This window comes from Dermacentor variabilis, chromosome 2 (assembly GCF_050947875.1).
Source record: "Dermacentor variabilis isolate Ectoservices chromosome 2, ASM5094787v1, whole genome shotgun sequence".
Taxonomy (NCBI): Eukaryota; Metazoa; Arthropoda; class Arachnida; order Ixodida; family Ixodidae; genus Dermacentor; species Dermacentor variabilis.
The window spans coordinates 66,428,678-66,446,539 of record NC_134569.1 but is presented as its reverse complement, the minus strand read 5'-3'; the positions used below and the strand labels follow the sequence as shown (position 1 = coordinate 66,446,539).

The window sequence follows — 17,862 nt, the reverse complement described above, 5'->3', positions numbered from 1 at the left end:
GGTTGTAATAGAGAGTTTAGCTTGTCTGCAAGCTTCGTATTGTTTATGGATTACCAGGTTACTGGGGCAGTGGATGGCAGTGTCAAAACTGGTAGTGACATCTTGTGATGCTTTGGCCAAGTACAATGCACTTCAATAACTTTGATGTTGCGTGAGTATTCTCTTTGAAGAAAAATCATAAAAAGGACTGCACATCAATGACTATGTCACTACCAGGGTCCACACCAGCAGTTAAGTAGAATACGGTAGGTCACTGCAGTATTAACTTTGTGTCCTGTCTGGTTTAACTCTGTGTCACGAGATGTCGCTACCAGCGCATCAAGCAGAGGCACGAATGCATGCAATTGTGGGGCGGATGTCCCGGAAGAAGCTGGTGGAATGGTGACATTTGGGCAGCGTTGAAGGCACGACAGGCCGCCAATTGTGATCACTGTTGTGCAGTTAAAGCTGTTTATGACGACAATTTTAAGGCAACTTGGAAAGAACATGTTCCCCAGAAACACCACATTCAGGCCACCACTCACCACAAGCTGTCTGAGGCTGACCATAAAAAGCTCCTCAACATCAGTAACAATGGAAAAAAGGTGGGAGCAAAATTCTGGGTATACATTGCTCCCTAGACAGCCAACTGGCAGAATCTATGATCCGCGACAAAGGGACAGGGGAGAGGATGCCAAACCTCTAACAGGCTTCATAGTGCAAAAAAGGGTAAGGCGTGCAGACACGGACACAAGAGAAGAGAAGTGGACAACACGAATGCCGGCGGAGGATACATATCGCAATTAAGGAAGCTGAAGAAGCAGGATTGTGCAGATAAGTAGGAGAACAAGGAAAAGTGCTTCGAGTACTAGAAATGAAGCTTAGAACGACAGAAAGCTGAGCTAGTTGGTAAGGATTCATAATGCAAAAAAGGGTAACGCGTGCAGACCCTGACACACGAGAAGAGAAGTGGACAACACGAACGCCGTTAGAGTAAAATATGGTAGGTCACTGCAGTATTAACTTTGTGTCTTGTCTGGTTTAACTCTGCGTCATGAGATGTCGCTACCAGCGCATCAAGTGGAGGCACAAACATCTGATGCGCTGCGGTTGCGTCGTTCGTGTTGTCCACTTCTCTTCTCTTGTGTCCGTGTCTGCACACCTTACCCTTTTTTGCATTACGAATCCTTACCAACTAGCTCAGCTTTCTGTCATTCTAAACTGTAACAGACATTACTGACCACCCAGTTAGCTTACGGAATGCTACTAATATCAAGTGAAGATATTAGCCTGTCTACATGTATGGACGTAGAAGGAACTATAATGAATTATCAGGACTGGCAAATATCCCAAATGGCTGTTGAGAGGGTGATTGGTCGCATTAATGCACGCACGGCCGGTGCTCTGGATGGCATACCGGCGAGGGTCGTCAAACACTTGGGGCCAGATTCAAGACAGCAGATGGGTAACATTTGAAGTGGAATTCTTGCTGGCATTTACCTGCCACTAGAATGGCTCCAGAGCAAGGTCACCCTCATGTGCAAGAAAGGCGGAGACCCTGGATCGCTCTGAGATTATAGGCCGGCCGTAGTTACGTGTGTATCGTTCAGGGTTTTTGCCCAGGTCCTGAAGGCATGCATGGGAGCATGGGCAAACACCACCTCATGGAGCTACAAAACGGATTCTGCGTGGACCGACGGCTGCAAGATAACCTGTTTGTCCTGTGCCAGTGCAAAGAGATTGCAAGAAAGGAGTCAAGCCCTTTGCTATGCTGCTTCCTAGACATGGCGGAGGCCTATGGTAAAATCCCACATCGAGAGCTACAGTACCTGCAAGATGTTAATATGCCACATGCATGGACAACTAACCGTTCTCTGCCGCCTATACAGGTGCAACAGGGTCGTTATGACTGTGTGCAGCGTCACATCACATGAGGTAGACGTGAACAGAGGGTTAAAGCAAGGATGCTCGTTGTCCCGTCTGCTATATATGCTCTATGCAACACAGGTGGAGCGCGAGCTGCTGTAGTCGGGCCTGGGCTCTACCCTCGAATTCATCAGCGTAGGTTGTAGGCAAGTGTATTTGCCTTGTTTAGTTTTTGCAGATGACATTCCACTGCCGGCCAACAGTGTTACACAAATGCAGACACATATTGACACCTGCGTGAACAAGATGGCATTGCTTGGACTTGTATTCAACGCCAAAAAGTCTGCAGTGCTGTGCTCCTCAGGCTACACTGAAGACATGGGAGCACTGATGCTTCCAGTAGGCCAGGTCATACAGCAGGCGACAGAATGTAGGTACTTGGGCATTGGCGTAGCCAGTAGGTGGTGTTTGGCAGCTCGAAACCCCCCGAAATTTTATGACCTCCCTCCCTTTCCCTCCTTTCCCACGGCACAGAAAGTTTCAGGAGGTGGGCTCAGAAAGAGCAACATGGATGAAAGGGAAAGCTTGGAAGTGAAAGCAAGTTGAAGGCCAGTGGCAGTCCAAAAAGAGGGGGGGGAGGTGTTATCACGTTAGTGACCCCTCTCCCATGCACATGCACAAAACATCTTTGCCATCGCGTCAAGAACAAATACGCGAAAGGTGCATTCGCGTCAGCTAGTTTCCGATTGTGGAAAAAGAGACTAATACATTTGTGCTTATTGGAAGAAAGAAAGAAAGAAAGAAAGAAAGAAAGAAAGAAAGAAAGAAAAAATTTTGCTGACTCCACTGGCAATGGCGGACACCTGAACATTGGCCAGAAAGGTGTATGGTGCAGTGAGGAGGGTACAGAATTGTAGAAAGCACATAGTGGGAGAAAGAAAGTTCAGAGGCCCTATTTACAATAACTACAGTATTTACAAAAGTGAATATTAGGGAAGTTCGCGCTGTCATATTGTCTATCATGCAGAGGACATGCGGCTAGTGGACATGAATAGGGCGTGCAGACAATTAAGAGGAGTCCAGTTCAAAAGGTGAAAGCAGGTGGGCTATTGCATCTAGTAAGATTCCATTAATCTTTTGGGGCCTTAGCTTTATTCGCCACCTGTGTCGAGGCTTTTTCAAAGTGAACACACAAGTTAGTCTGTGGCACTGCTCCCCTCAGGCGCGTGTGCCTATGACAGGCACGTAGCAGTTATGGGAGCATAAAGAGACAAAAGCTTTATTGAAGGGAAAATTGACAAGCATGCAAAAAGCTGTCTGAAGCAACTGCAGATTTTTCTTTGTTGAAAGTGTGATGACTTTGTCATTCACTGGAGAATGACCAGCCTTTATTTTGTGCCTGTCACCCATTGGTTGCACACGACAAATGCACCACTCATGAGATCATCCGAAAATAGAGATGCGCAGCCTGGCCTTGCTACTTGCAAGCATATCTGAGACGTGGACAAAGAGGTGGCGTAAAGTATTTTTGTCGGCTGTGGAAGCCCCCCACCCCTTCTTGCGAGCTTGCGAAAAATGGGTGCAAGGAGCACGCCGTTTTCAGGTAGAAAAGTAGAAGAAAGGTGTTGGCTAGTGCCTGCTCGGGCCCCATTAAAGCGCATTTCCACCTCATTCTGGAGGCGGCACGAAGAGGTAGCCGCCGTAGCCATGATTTATTTAGGCCGGCCAGCCGTGGTGCAGTGGGATCTCGGGAGTGCCTGACGCCGCGACCGCTCAGGTTGAGTGTGCTAGCATCTTTTATTCTCGCGCTTCCAGCACTTGAGCCCACCTTCTTCTTCGCCTGCTTTGAAGATGATAGTCGGGCCACTACATGTTAACTAGAATTGTTGAGGGGGGATCAGTGCTAAACATTACACAAACAAAAAAAGGTGGGGCAAGTGCATGCTTAAAACTTAGGGGCACTGTTGCTCCCCACCAGGCCCTCATGTCATCAAAGAGTTTCTCATTTCTAGGACCTGACTGAATGGTCGACCATGCTGTGCGGAAGAAAAGCATTCCAAAAATATTGTGACTTGCTTCTCTAAGAAATACACAAGTCCCCGATCCTCCCTTTCCTTTTTTCTTGTTTCAAACGTTCATTATGTAAATAAACTTGAGGAGAGTTTGCTGCTGGGCTAATTTGTACATGTTGTTAATAAAGAAAACAGTGCAAAAAAAAAAAAAAAACACGGGACAGAAGAGAAAGACCTACAGAATGCCGATTTGCACACAGCAAAATGTATGAGGGACAGCGGTACAGGACCGGGAATCTAGGAAACAGCTACAATAAACAGGTGGGAGGGCAAGTAGATGAATGGCCACAACGTCCACGCAGTGGCACTGCGTTGAAAAGGTAAACAGAAACATAGGAATGTTAGGGGCCACCACACCGTTGAAGAACCCGGTGAAGGTTGAAGAGGGTGATACTGACTGGCAAAAATAAATGCTTGAGGAAGGTATTGAGTAGGGGGATGAATACGGAAAGAAGCGGGGGGCGGCGATGAGCATAAAAGGCATAAAAAATGAAGGTCGTAGGGAGAGCATCTCGTCACTGCCAGATCAATCGACACCAGATGGCCGTGGCCACTTGCCCAGCTAAGGTTCATCTACCCCGTCATAACACATGCTGCTGGCTGCTGATAGCCCATCTTAACAAAACCTCTCTGCAGTCTTCAGAATAGCTGGGTGTCGGGAGGCATGACACTTTCAAATTTCACGGAGCTGCTAGCCCTTATATTTTACTACAAACTATGGACGCTGCAATTTTGACAAAGGCTTCTAACAAAGAAGGCAGCTCTGCTTCGGACTGTCTGCCTCATTGATTCCAGAGTGTGATTAAATAATAATATATGTTGCACGATGAGGACTACAATACCAAGATAGCAAGTTCCCTCCAAACATCTCTTTGAACAAGTCAGACAGCAGGTCACCGAAAGTGAGTGAAACTTCCATCATATGATACTATCAAAGTCTTTGCTCCAAGGTTTGTTCCTGCATTTTAAATGTAGAAGACTATAGCATGGGCACAGCACAGGAAGTGTGACTGAGCAATAGGCGACTTGAAAAATAGTTCCTGCCCTCTTCCATATGTAGCCATAGCCGAACCACTCACTAGAAAAGCTGTATGGAAAACAACCTGGGCTGCAACAAGTCTATTTTTGCTCTTTGGCTTTCTTTCTGGATCCTTTCTTTCTGCTTACTTTTTCTGTGTTAAGTAATGATTAAAGGAAACACACATTCTTTTTTCTTTCACGGAAAATGACTTGACGTTGGACTTCATTGGCCATTTGCAAAAATCTGAGTTTGCTGTCTTGCTCTGCTGTTTAGCGTTTTATTTATTTTATTTATTTCATGCATACTGCTAATCACAATGGGGATTTTAACTCTTCTCCACATACTCTATTCCTCCCTCTATGTGCAGCCTCTCAAGGGGAGGAGCGTGAGCTCAAAGGCTTTAGTATTTCTAGAAAAGTATGTTTCCCTCATGTTCCCAACCCCACACGTAGTTATTGAAGCTGTTCAGTGGTAAGAATACATACATTGTTCTGCTAATCTGTGAATGAGAATATCGTGGTTGAAAAATGCATCTCTTGTGCATGCACAGGATAAATCTGCAAAGGGCAATTTACACCATCCACTTGCAGCTGCAAAGGGCATTTGCTCGGAGTCTATATATGGCAACAGCATTGGCAGCGGCCAGTTGTTCACCTAAACGTTCACATTGCGTAGGTGTAACCATCATGTGATTTTTGTTTGTTTGCTTGTTGTTAAAGGCAGTACTTTTTGTTTTCAAGCTGTCAAACATAACGTTGCTTGTGCTGCTTGATAATGTGTTGTCTGGACCTTTAAAAGTCCTTATATACCTTTGAATTCTTTTCCACAAACACTGCTTCACCCCAGTTCACTGAACAACATTCTGTCCAGGCCTCAAAGCTGTTTGCAGATGTCATCATTCTCCTTTCGTTCTTATCCAGTATAAACATTATGATTACAACTTCAATTGCTCAAGAAAGTTGAAAGAGTGCATCCGTGTTTCTTGACATGTGTGCAGGCATCCTGGTGTACCGTGCACTGAGGAGTGAGCGCAAGTCACGCCTCAAGCTGCTGCATGGTGCCCTGCATGCCCTGGCTTTCCTGTCTTCAGTGGTGGCTCTGAAGACTGTCTTTGACTCACACAACCTGGCCAGTCCACCCATTCCCAATCTCTATTCACTGCACAGCTGGATGGGGCTACTCACAGTGATCCTCTTTTCTGCACAGGTGATGCACAAGTTGTTCTTTCCTCATTCTGCAGCTGCTGCCTGTTTTGCGTAATTCCAAGTCAAACCTTGTTACAGGGCAGTCTACTTATAACGATGCCACATATAACGATATATTGGTTATAACTATGAGTCGACTTCAGAGTATCAACTTAGGCATTAGAGATATGAGAAAAAGCATATATGACGATATGTTATTCACCATATATCCGATATAACAATAGAAATTCTGCCTTTTCGATGGTATTTTTCATGTATAATAATTGTGAAATTTGCTTTGCTACATTTCCCTTAACCGAGATAGGGCAAAAAGCTTGCCTACGCGAATTTGTATCTGCCGTTATTACTGAGCAGCTTGTCCTGCCAGTGCGCTGATTGTGAAAGCCACGGAGAGCATCGCAAGTTGGCGCAGTGTGCCACAAGATGGCACCAGGTGCTTCGCATCCGCATCACCAGCAAACGTCCTGAGAAGAGACAGGGAAAGAAAAAAAAAAGGCGAGGTGCAAATCATGTCTGCGCTTCCTTTCTCGGGTAACCTTTTCTTCCTCAGCGAGCGCAGAAATACGCCGCGGAAGCAACGGTAGGTGTGCCGACAAAGCGCAAAGCTGTGTTGCTTGAGATGAAGCTGCAAATTTTGCAAGACTCTAAGTACGAGCTTGTACACTTGATTATATTGACAATTCTGAAAACCACGACCACCGCAATCATGAAGGCTAGAACCAGTGACCATGACAATCAATGGAAAAGGTGGGCTTTGTGCGCTAGGGCAATACCCCCATGTGTGAAACCAACATGGTGGCAGCCGCTGGCATTACTGAACTCTGGGAACACGTTACTACTGGTGATAAAAGAGGTGGTGCTTTGATGAAGGGGTTTGAGTGCAGATATCGCTGCCTCGTTCTGCAAAAAACCAACAGTGTGATCATTGTCATGACAAATGGTGCCATTGTGTGACGGAGGCGACGACAGCAGCAGCAGTGACGACGAGATTGACAGTGACTTGTCTTTGACAATGACCCAAGTGGCACAAAGGGCACTGTCGCAAAGTGCACTGTCGTCAATGGAGTCGCTCATTGATTTCATGCACGCTAAATTATAGCCGCCAGTGTTTGCGCAGCCACTGGACGCGATGCACACCACGGTTGTGAACCTGAAACTTCCGCGAAAGCAAATGCAGATTTCTGACTATTTCAGCGCGCCTAACGCTTGACACGCTGTTTAGAGCCATAAATAAATGTTTCATTTTTCACAGCCCACTTTCTACGTCAATATTTTATAGTAAGTGTCAAATTTGGTTTCGGAGCTATGAAGTTATGTTGTTCAGCAGCTTTTTCTTCTCTTTTTCGATGGCAGTCCAGATATAGCAATGATCGGTTATAACGATCGCATTTTTTGCTTTTCTTGCTATTGTTATAAGTGGACTGCACTGTATTATAAAGTCGCATCCATAACAAAAATATGTTCATTATATCTGATTTTTCCTTCTCATGAAAAATTCAGGAAATTTACACAGAGTAAAAATGGGTTGGAGTGTATTTGGCAGGCATGACAAGGCAAGCCATGACATGCAGCTTACTGGCATCCTTGAAAAGAAAAGCACACAATTAGTGCATTCTACTGTTTCTAACATATTGGGCAGAAACTTGTAGGTTAACGAAGACAATTGAAAATAAGTTAAAGCCCATACATTGAGTGATGGATTGAAGAATGTTAAGCATAACATATAGAGATAGGAAGAGAGTGGTGTGGATCAGTTAGCTAAGGGGGGTAGCCAGTATTCTAGTTGACATTGATAGAAAGAAATGGAGCTGGGCAGGCCATGTAATGCATTGCGCCTACAACCACAGGGCACAACCACTGGGCACAACCACTGGTCTAGTAGAGTTAAGGATGGGTGTCAAGACAAGGGAAGTGTAGTCCAGGATGGCAGAGAATTGGGTAATGTGATTAAGTTAGGAAATATCCAGGCTTAAAGTGGAGTCAACTTACCCAAGACAGGGGTAATTGAAGATCGCAGGAAGAAGTTTTTGTCCTGCAGTGCACATACATTGGCTGGTATTGATAATGATGATGATATCCAATATGCCTTGTAAGCATATGAGCATATTATATTCGTTACACTCTGGTATCGGTGAAAAGCATTTTAGACTTCATTATAATCGATAATTCATTATACCCATTTTTTTCATATCAAAGTTCTATCGTATAATATGATAAACATAGAAAGGAACACAAGCTTCTGTTATATTTTCAGGACCATGGCTTTGCCAATAACTATACAAAACAAATAAATTAATTGAATTCTTACTATCCCATCACTCTTGCACTAGCGTAAGAACACAAGGACAGGGACTAGAACACAAAGAAACAGGAATGAACGAGTGAAGCACTGATAACTGTCATTTATTGAAAAACTCAAGCCAGTGTGAAGGGTGAAAAGAAGGAAAATGCATTTGGAATCGTGATCACAGACTTTTATTTCATTTATTTCATTTCACTTATTTATTTTTTGAAAGTGTCCAAGAACAGCTTTGCGACTTAATATTGGTGCACTTGTGTTAGACTAAAACCTAAAAACAAAACAGAATATCTCAAACAACAGGGGTACAAAATGCAACAAAAAAATGAATTAATCCAAGACAGAAGTCAGATACTAATGAGCAAATAGTAGAGCTGAATATGTCAAGATCATGATGCTAGGTATTTTGTTATGTTAGAAGGCGTGTTTTAGTGTTAGAGGTGCAAGAGGAATTCACATAAAACAAATGCTAGGATTATGCAAATTAGGGAGAGGCAGGCAGAACATCGCAGCTGACAGTAACCACAGACAGGAGAAGTGGATGTGAATTAGTTTATGCAAGAATAATTAATAACGGTATTTCCACCTTATTTCTAAGGGTCTAATATTAAACATGCACACTACACGGTCATAGGCATAAAATACACGGCATCCAAGAAATTGATCGTACAGGATACGAATGAAACGTTGCTGAACACATTCAACTTTTGCAACACTGGTCAAATTAATACAGTTCCATACAACAGAACTAAACTAACTTCGAGCAGACAAAAGAATAATACAACAGAATAAATCAGTTGGCATTCATAAATGTTTTAGTCATTCTTGATATGTGGCGTAGCTTCCTGTAGGATGCATTAATGATGCTTGAAACATATTCTTCGAAAGGTAACCGGGAGCCGACCAATATGTATTCCTAACTCGTGCGTACAGCTCATTCTTTTCAAAGGAATGCTACCAAGTGAGTATTCATATAGTAATGTGTATATTTTGTGATTAAAGGAAACAACAAGTGTCTTAGTTGGATTCATGCCAAAAAAGTTTGAAGCACACCACTCCACAAGAGAATTCACATCTTCCTGTAATAATTCACAATCCTGCTCCGATTCTGTTTCACGGTAAAGTTTAATATTGTTACAGGGAGAAAAGACGCTTGACAACATATCTCCAAAATATATACAACGGGCAGAAGACTGGAATACAAGATGGAGCCTGTGCGCGCGACTGTCAGTGATTGTCATCTTCGTCAGTCCTCTCATCATTGTTCGCTACTGCAGTGCCTTGTAGCATAACCCCTGGCGGCGAAGGCGCTGTCCCAGCACTTGGCAGGTTTGAGTGATATCGCTTCAGTCGAGCAACAAGGACGATATGGGAGGAGGATCGCGGTGTGGAGGTACCAAGAGATTGTAACTCGTAGGTCACGTCTGTCACTTGATGCAAGACACGGTATGGGCCTGAGTAAAGCGAAATCAGCTTCTCACAAAGTCCAACTCGCAGTGCTGGTTTCCGAGGAAGCACGATGCCACTAGGGTTAAAGTGGGCATTGCGGCGACAAGCGGCATGTATGCGTCGTTGCTTTTCTTGGTAAGTGGTCGGACACAGGCGTGCAATCTCACGTGCCTCGGTAGTTCTAGATATGACATCTCGGGCATATTCTGACATTGTATTGAGAAAGGCTTGGAGGATTGTGTCAAATGGTAGCATAGGGTCTCGTCCCTACAAAAGAAAAAGTGGAGAGAAACCAGGAAAATTATGGTGGGACGTATCGTAGGTGAATGTAAAGAACGACAGAGTGGCATCTCAGTCATGGTGGTCAGTGGAGATGTACATAGTGAGTATTTCTGTGATACTTCTGTTGAGCTGCTTGTGTGAGGCTGTTGGTCTGAGGGTGATGTGCCGTTGTAAACTGGTGCTTTGTAGCGCAGGTGCGCAAGATGTCCTGGACAACCTGTGAGAGAAAGTAGCGACCCCGGTTGGTAAGGAGTTGTCGGGAAGCGCTGTGGTGAAGTATCACTATGTCGACAAAGAAGTTAGCGACCTCAGTTGCACAACCGGTAGGGAGAGCCTGCGTGATCGCGTACCGGGTGGTGTAATCCGTAGCAACTGCTATCCACTTGTTTCCACTAAGCAATAGAGGAAAAGGGCTGAGAAGATCAAGACCAACTCGAAAGAATGGCACAGATGGTATTTAAATGGGCTGAAGATGTCCAGCTGGTAGGGCTGCTGGTTTCTTGCGGTGCCGACAAGATTTACAGGAGGCGACGTAACGGCAAGTGGTATGCTAAATACCGGGCCAAAAGAAATGACGCTGAACACGGTCATACGTCTTTGAGACTTCCCAGATGACCAGTGGTTGGGACATCATGCCACTGTGCGATTACAGGCTCACGCATATGCTTGGGAACAACCAGTAGCAGTTCAGGGCCATCAGGATGCATGTTGTAACGGTACAATATGCCATCTTGCAGCATAAACATATGTGAAGAGGGGTAGGTGGCAGGTCCGTCAGGCTGAGAATGATAAGGGTCATGTTGTTGCTCATTGGCGATGTCGCCAAACGCAGTAAGCGCAAGGACACGGGTTGACTCGCCGGTCTCAGGCTGGTCTGGTGGGTCTACTGGATGACATGACAAGCAATCAGCGCCCTCATGGAGTTGGCCTGTCTTATACATCACTGTGTAAGAGTACTCTTGGAGCCATAGAGCCCACTGACCGAGAAATCCAGCTGGATATTTTAAATATGAAAGGCAGCCTAAAGTGTAGTGATTGGTGATAACCATGAAAGGCCGTCCATAGAGGCAGTGGCGAAATTTACCTATTGCCCAAAAGAGGGCCAGGCATTCACATTGAGTGATCGAGTAATTGTGTTCGGCTGGTGACAGAAGATGGCTAGTGTACGCAATGACATGGTTGCAACTGTGGTGTCGTTGTGCCAAAATGGTGCCGATACCATGGCCGCTGGCATCGCCGCGAACCTCTGTAGGGAAGGCACGTCAAAGTGGCCGAGAATCGGTGGCGGTGTGAGTCGTGTCGTCAGCTCAGCGAATGCACTAGCTAGGTCGGGACCCCAGACAAAAGTCACGTCTTTCTTAAGAAGTTCCGTTAGAGGGCGTGCAATGTCACGAAAATTTCTCACGAATCTGCAGAAGGAGTAGCAGAGGCCTATGAAGCTTTGAATGTCGTGTTGCGCAGGTGGGCACAGGGAAATCCTTGACTGTGCGAAATTTCTCTGGATCGGTATGAACACCAGAAGAGCTTACGAGGTGTCCGAGCACAGTAAGTTGCTGGCGGCCGAAGTGACATTTCATTGAATTGAGCTGGAAGTCTCGCCTTGTGGAACACTGAAAGAACTGTTCAGAGACACCCGAGGTGTGCGTCAAAAGTCTGCGAAAAGACAATGAGATCATTGAGGTAGCACAAGTAGATTGACCACATTAAGCCGTGAAGGAGGGCGTCCATCATTCGTTTGAATGTGGCGGGAGCATTGCATAGCCCGAATGGTATTCCCTTAAACTGATAGAGCCCATCAGATGTAATAAATGCTATCTTTTCACGATCCATGTCATTAACTGCAATCTATCAATACCCGGAATGAAGGGTCTGTCGAAGAAAAATACTTGGTCCCACTGAGACAGTTAAGGGCAGCATCTATTCAAGGTAAGGGTTACACATCTTTTGTTACTTGGTTAAGATTCTGGTAGTCGATACAGAAGTGCCAGCTGTTGTTCTTTCTAACGAGCACAACAGAGGATGCCCATAGGCTTGAAGAAGGTTCGATGATTTCACAGGCAAGCATTTTGTCAACTTGCTTTTTGTATAACTTGGCGCTCAGTGGAAGAGACATGATAAGGACGTTGGTGTATGGGTTTGGCATCGCCGGTGTGAGTCCGATGCTTGACAACTGTTGTGTGGCCCAGTGGTCGGTCATACAGATAAAAAATTTCCTGGTACGACATGAGCAGGCCCAGAAGCGCATGTACGTGTTAGGCCGGAAGGTCAGTGGCAATCATCTTGGGTATGTTATCTAACATCGTGGGGTTCAAATCAATAGCAGCAGGAGGCGGTGCAGCAGGCTCAGTTAAGATGGAAACATGATAGTCGGAGGCTGGAGCTAGGGTTGCAAAAGAGATACCCCGGGATATCGCTTGAGGGCGTAGCCTAACATTCACAATAGGGAGACATGAGGCATTGCCCTTTTACTGATGACCTAGTGCGGGAACATGACATTCTGCAAACAGAGAATGGTAGCGTAGGGTGACACAATGTTATCGCCATTGTCCATCGACGTCTCTCCTGACATCGACGTCAGGAGAGACGTCGATGTACGTCACAGCTAGATGTGGTAGACGAATGTAATCGGCGGAACACAGCTGACTTGGCATAGGATCAGAAGGCTCGAAGGCATGAGGTAAGGCAAGCTGGATAACCCTTGCAGAGCAGTCAATAAGAGCCGAATGTGCCAAGAGAAAGTGAAGTCCTAAAATGATTGCGTGTGGGCACTGATCCAAGACATAAAACAAAACTGAAGTGTGGCGTCCGGCAAAAGTGACACGGGCAGTACACAATCCAGCTACAGCCGGAGTCGCACCATCAGCTATGCGGATTACAGCGATCGGAGCAGGGGTAAGAACTTTCTTGAGACTAATACGGAGGTTTGAGTTCATGACTGATATGTGGGCACCGGTGCCAATGAGTGCAATGACAGGTATACCATCCACGTGTACATTAATGAGGTTGTGATGTCCAGGTAGTGTGAGCTGAGGAATTTTGGGTCAGGTTGTCGTGGCAGGCTCACCTCTCAGAGCTGTGCCCGTCAATTTTCCGATGAGCGGCAGGAGTACGAGGTTGAGGGAGAGCGACGACGCAGAGATGAGTGGGGCAGGTGTCGGGATGGCGAAGGGGAACGGTTTGATCGTGCTGGCCATGATGGGCAGAGTGCTGTCGTCGTCATTGTGTACCGGCACTTGGGAACTGCCACCTAGACGTTGTATATTTCGATAGGTCGGCCAAGGCTGCGAGTTCCAAGCACTGCGACAATGGTTGGAAATGTGTCTAACACATCCACAACGGAAACAGATAGATAGGCTGGTCATCGGAAGTCCTCCATTCTGTGGAATTATGATAACGAGGACGAACAGTTGGGCTTCTGTATAGCTCAAGTGCGGCGGGTGGGTGGTATTCAGGTCCGTTTACTGGGCAAAGCATCTGTAATCTTGCGTTTGCTAGTTCTTGAAACAACGGTTTGGATAAGGGAAATGGTTGCATGGGACTTGTCAGGGTTACGCACCTAAAGGGAACTGGGGAGGCAGCTTCAATCTCGCGGTGGATGATCCGCACAATATTTTCGGATGCAGCAGGAATGGGAGGAACGGGTGGGAGAAGGAGATCCTCGCAGGTGGACATCGCAGCCGTGTTTGGAAGATGTGTGAAGTTCGGAGTAATGCAGCAACTTTTTGCTTCTTCAAAGCGTTGGCATTCATTGATGACGTCTTGCACTGTGGATGAATTCTTAATCTTGCACTGTGGATGAATTCTTAAAAACCAGATGTGTAAATGCATCATCTGTGATACCTTTGAGAATATGCAGAACCTTTTCCATTTTTGGCATCGTGTCATTGGCTTTGCATCAAAGTGCGAGCACGTCCTGGATGTACGTCACATAGGACTCGGTGCGAGTCTAAGCTCGGCATGCAAGTTCTTTCTGTGCAGCATGACGGCGTCCAATGGGCTTGCCGAACAGATTGATGAGCTTTTGCTTACATACCTCCCAGCTTGTAAGTTCCTGCTCGTGGTTCAGAAACTACACTTGTGCCGTGCCTGCCAGGCAAAATATGATGTGCACTAGCATCAGAGTCGGGTCCCAGTTGTTGCTAGTGCTCAGCTGTTCTTACAGTTAAAGCCAATCTTTGACGTCGGTGTTGTCAGAGCTGGAAAAGATACCTGGGTCAAACAGTTGTGTGAAGACGATGGGGCGCTTGGCGGCAGATGGTTGAGGCACTTTGGTGACCTGCTCGAAGCATTCTCATCCCCGCCTTGTGCCGGCATTGTGAATGCCACCAAGGAGTGTCCGCTGCGTAAATCTGTCTTGAAACTTGAAAAACTCGCACTCTCCTCGAAAATGTTATGGAAAGAAAAGACGCTTGACAATATATTTACAAGATATATACAACGGGCAGAAGACAGGCGTACAAGATGGAGCCCATGTGCACGACTATTGGCGATTGTCGTCTTAGCCAGTCCTTTCATCATTGTTCGCTACTGCAGCGCTTCGTAGCAATATCGTCAGCGCATAAAAGGAGACACGAATAATGCAGGCATTCTTCAAAGTTATTAACAAATATATTGAAAATAATGGGCCTAAGATAGACACTTGTGGAACACCGGAAATCGATTCATAAGGCAAAGAGTACTTAGCACCAATGTGAACATAATTTAACCGAATTGACAGGTAGTCTTTAATCAGCATGCACAGGCTAGTACTGACGTCATAACACAAGGGTTTATGGATAAGAAAATTATGAGAAACAACATCAAATGCTTTTGACAAGTCAAAGTACTGTACGGTGTCTGTCTTTCGTTAGCAACAGCAGGTCCTGCAGCATCAAGAAAAGAAACAAGGTTTGTTTGCACAGACCTACCATGACCAAAGCCATGTTGGTATATACTAATCTTATGCTTAAAGAAAAGTGACCGATGTGTAAACATAGCTATTTCAAACACTTTTGCAAACGGCGACAAGAGGGACACGGGGCAATAATGTTTTATGTCACTCATGCTGCCATTTTAATGAACTGGCACAACTATTGCACTCTTCCAACAAGAAGGAAAGGCACTTGCATGCAAAGCAAGATTAGAGATATGTGTAAGGAGAGGAACAAAAATAGATGGCCAGCCTTTGATAACAAAACTTGGTATACGGTCATAAGCATGAGAATGATTTGGTTTCAACTCACAGCCACTACGATAGTGTGTTCTGTAAAACATGAAACGTTGAAGTGGTCACTGAAGCTATACTGCCAGTCACCAGAGCTAGGAGCATACGCGGTATGAAGGAAAACCGAGGAAAAATGTTCCGCAAACGCATTGGCAATATTGTCACAGTGTCTAAGAATGCCATGAGATGGATAATTTATGATATTAATGTCAGCCCGCTTAGAACTGTAATCTTTTACATTGGACCAGAAATGTTTTGGATTGCATTTTAGATGCTCTTCAACAAACTTAATGTATACAGCACTGTCTCTACATGTTACACATTTCACCTGGCTTCGCAAGACACTAAATTTTTCATACCACATGGATGATTGTTTTCTTGAACTTTCTATGGTACCTTAGCTTTTTACGAAGTAGACCGTGTAATTCCTTAGTAAACCACGTAGGATAGCGAGCAGGATGAAACTCTTTGCAGGGAATGAAGGCTTCCAAAGCCTATTTTGCATTACAGTGAAACCTCATTAAACCGTAGTTGGCCGGAGCTCAGAAAAAGCACGTACTAAACGGTAGTACTGCTTAACCGAATTAGCATGAGGTCGAGCATGAGATCGCCCTGTCAAAAACGGAACTCAGAGAGAGTGCGATGAAAGGGAAAAAGAAACATGCAGTATTTATTCACTTCGCGTGACAAAAGTGATATTTTCATTTAATGCCACGGCAGCCTAGCAGCGATGACAGTGGCTTTGAACTTACTGAAGCTGTGAGCCAGCTTTTCAGCCTGCCCCCTCTCCTCGGCAAACACTCACATGGCAGATTCCTCGTTGGCATTGCATATTCTTTGTGCACGAGCGCGGTAGCGTTGCAGAAGTCGCAGCGCGTTCTTTTCATTGCGGGGTGCTGTTCTCATTGTGATGATTGCATTCATGAGGCTGACGTAATGCGCAGTTTCTGCCACTGTCGGTCCTGAATCGCCCATGCTGTTGCTTTCCGAGTTGTCCTCATCACTGTCGCTAGGCGACACTTCGGCTACAACAGAGGCAACGATGGTGAAAAGTCGAACCTCGTCAAAAGCGTGGCAGTTTGGATGAGTTGGCAGGCGACCTCGCTGTCGTAGCTGACATGGCATCTCTTCGCGGTCGTAGCAGCACTGCCGAGCAACTTCGCATTCCAAATACCACAGACCATAGTCAACAGTAGATCCCTGTCGCGTGCCAATGCTGGCTTCGTGTCACTTTCGATAGCACGAATGATGTATAATTTTTCTCCTATGCTGAGCACCCGGCGTCTTTTTTATTTGAGCTTCGGCATGACTAGAGTCCATGCTTGCATGTCGCCACAACACTCTCTGGCACGGTGCCGAAGTGATGTTGGTGTTGATGTGACTTTACACACAAACGCACAGGGAACTTGAAGGTTGTTGTTCCGATCTCTGAGGTTTGTTGTTCTGCCGGGCCACCCGATGGAGACGACGCACTGCCATTTTTTGTGCTACCAAAAGGGGAAACACCATGTGTTAACCGATACGTATGCAGTAAGCTGGTACGGTTTATGTGAATACAAAACACATTATGTTCAATGGGCATTGAGTCGGAGATTTGGCTTTACTACCTTTAAAACGAAGCTACTGTTTAAGCAGGTACGGATTAACGAGATTTTACTGTATCAGTAAGGATGCTAACTGCTTTGTTGATATCTGTTGATTCAGATCAGTCGGCATCATTGAAATAGTGGTAAAGACCTAGATAGTCACCATTCGGAAAAACAAATAAGCGAAGAGGCTCGCCCAACCTGTGAATTGCCTCTTGAAATATTGCAGATTCAAGTGGAATGTGCCAGTGGTCAACAGGAACCAAATCGCTAACAGCAACAGAAAAATTAGCAATGCAGAAATTAGTCAGAATCAGATCTAAAACATTGCCAGCGGAATTTAGAACCATGTTAAACTGTGTTAATCCAAGAAATTCTACAAGAACAGCGCATCACAGCGAGGGATGATGAAGACAGGAATATTGTGCATGAAGAATCCCAAACAATAGACAGAACATTGTAATCGCCAGGCATCAGGACATCATATTTTGCAACATCAACAACTTTAACTAAGTCACTCATATGCTCAGAAAACTGCACGTTACTCATGCTAGGAGGGAAGTAGGCTGCGCAGAGTAACAAATTCTTGCTGCTTTTAACAGGAATTTGAACCCACGCAGTCTTTGGTGCAATCTCAAGGTCTGCCCGCCTTATAACGCTAAGATTGTTCCGGACAGCAATTAGCACACCACCGCCATATTTAACATGTGCATCATACATGCGGTCACATCTATGAATTGTGTATTCTGGTGGAAAGTAATTCTTGGACAGTAAGTCGTTGCAAAGCCAAGTTTCGGTTAAGCATATAACAAGGTATGAACGCGCTAGCACGTCCTCATAGAAATAGGAGGATTTTGGGTATAGACTACAAATGTTGTGGTAAAAAACGGAGCACTTCAT

The 17,862-nt window shown here is 45.3% G+C and overlaps 2 protein-coding genes across 5 annotated transcripts in view; one reads left to right on the top strand and one right to left on the bottom strand.

Annotated features, from left to right (window-relative positions):
- The window catches only part of LOC142572021 (transmembrane ascorbate-dependent reductase CYB561), a 59,533-nt gene that overhangs the window by 8,819 nt on the left and 32,852 nt on the right, over positions 1-17,862 (top strand). For all 3 annotated transcript variants that reach the window (XM_075680817.1, XM_075680816.1, XM_075680815.1), the window contains exon 3: positions 5,936-6,144. In XM_075680817.1, the coding sequence (XP_075536932.1) occupies positions 5,936-6,144 (209 nt within the window). The remainder of the gene's footprint in view (positions 1-5,935; positions 6,145-17,862) is intronic.
- Positions 1-17,862, bottom strand: part of LOC142572020 (beta-glucuronidase) — a 75,062-nt gene that overhangs the window by 41,557 nt on the left and 15,643 nt on the right. The window contains exon 2 of one of the 2 annotated variants that reach the window (XM_075680814.1): positions 8,133-8,175. The exons of the other annotated variant lie outside the window; for it this stretch is intronic. The gene's annotated coding sequence lies outside the window, so the exon portion shown is untranslated. The remainder of the gene's footprint in view (positions 1-8,132; positions 8,176-17,862) is intronic. 2 annotated transcript variants of the gene reach the window in all.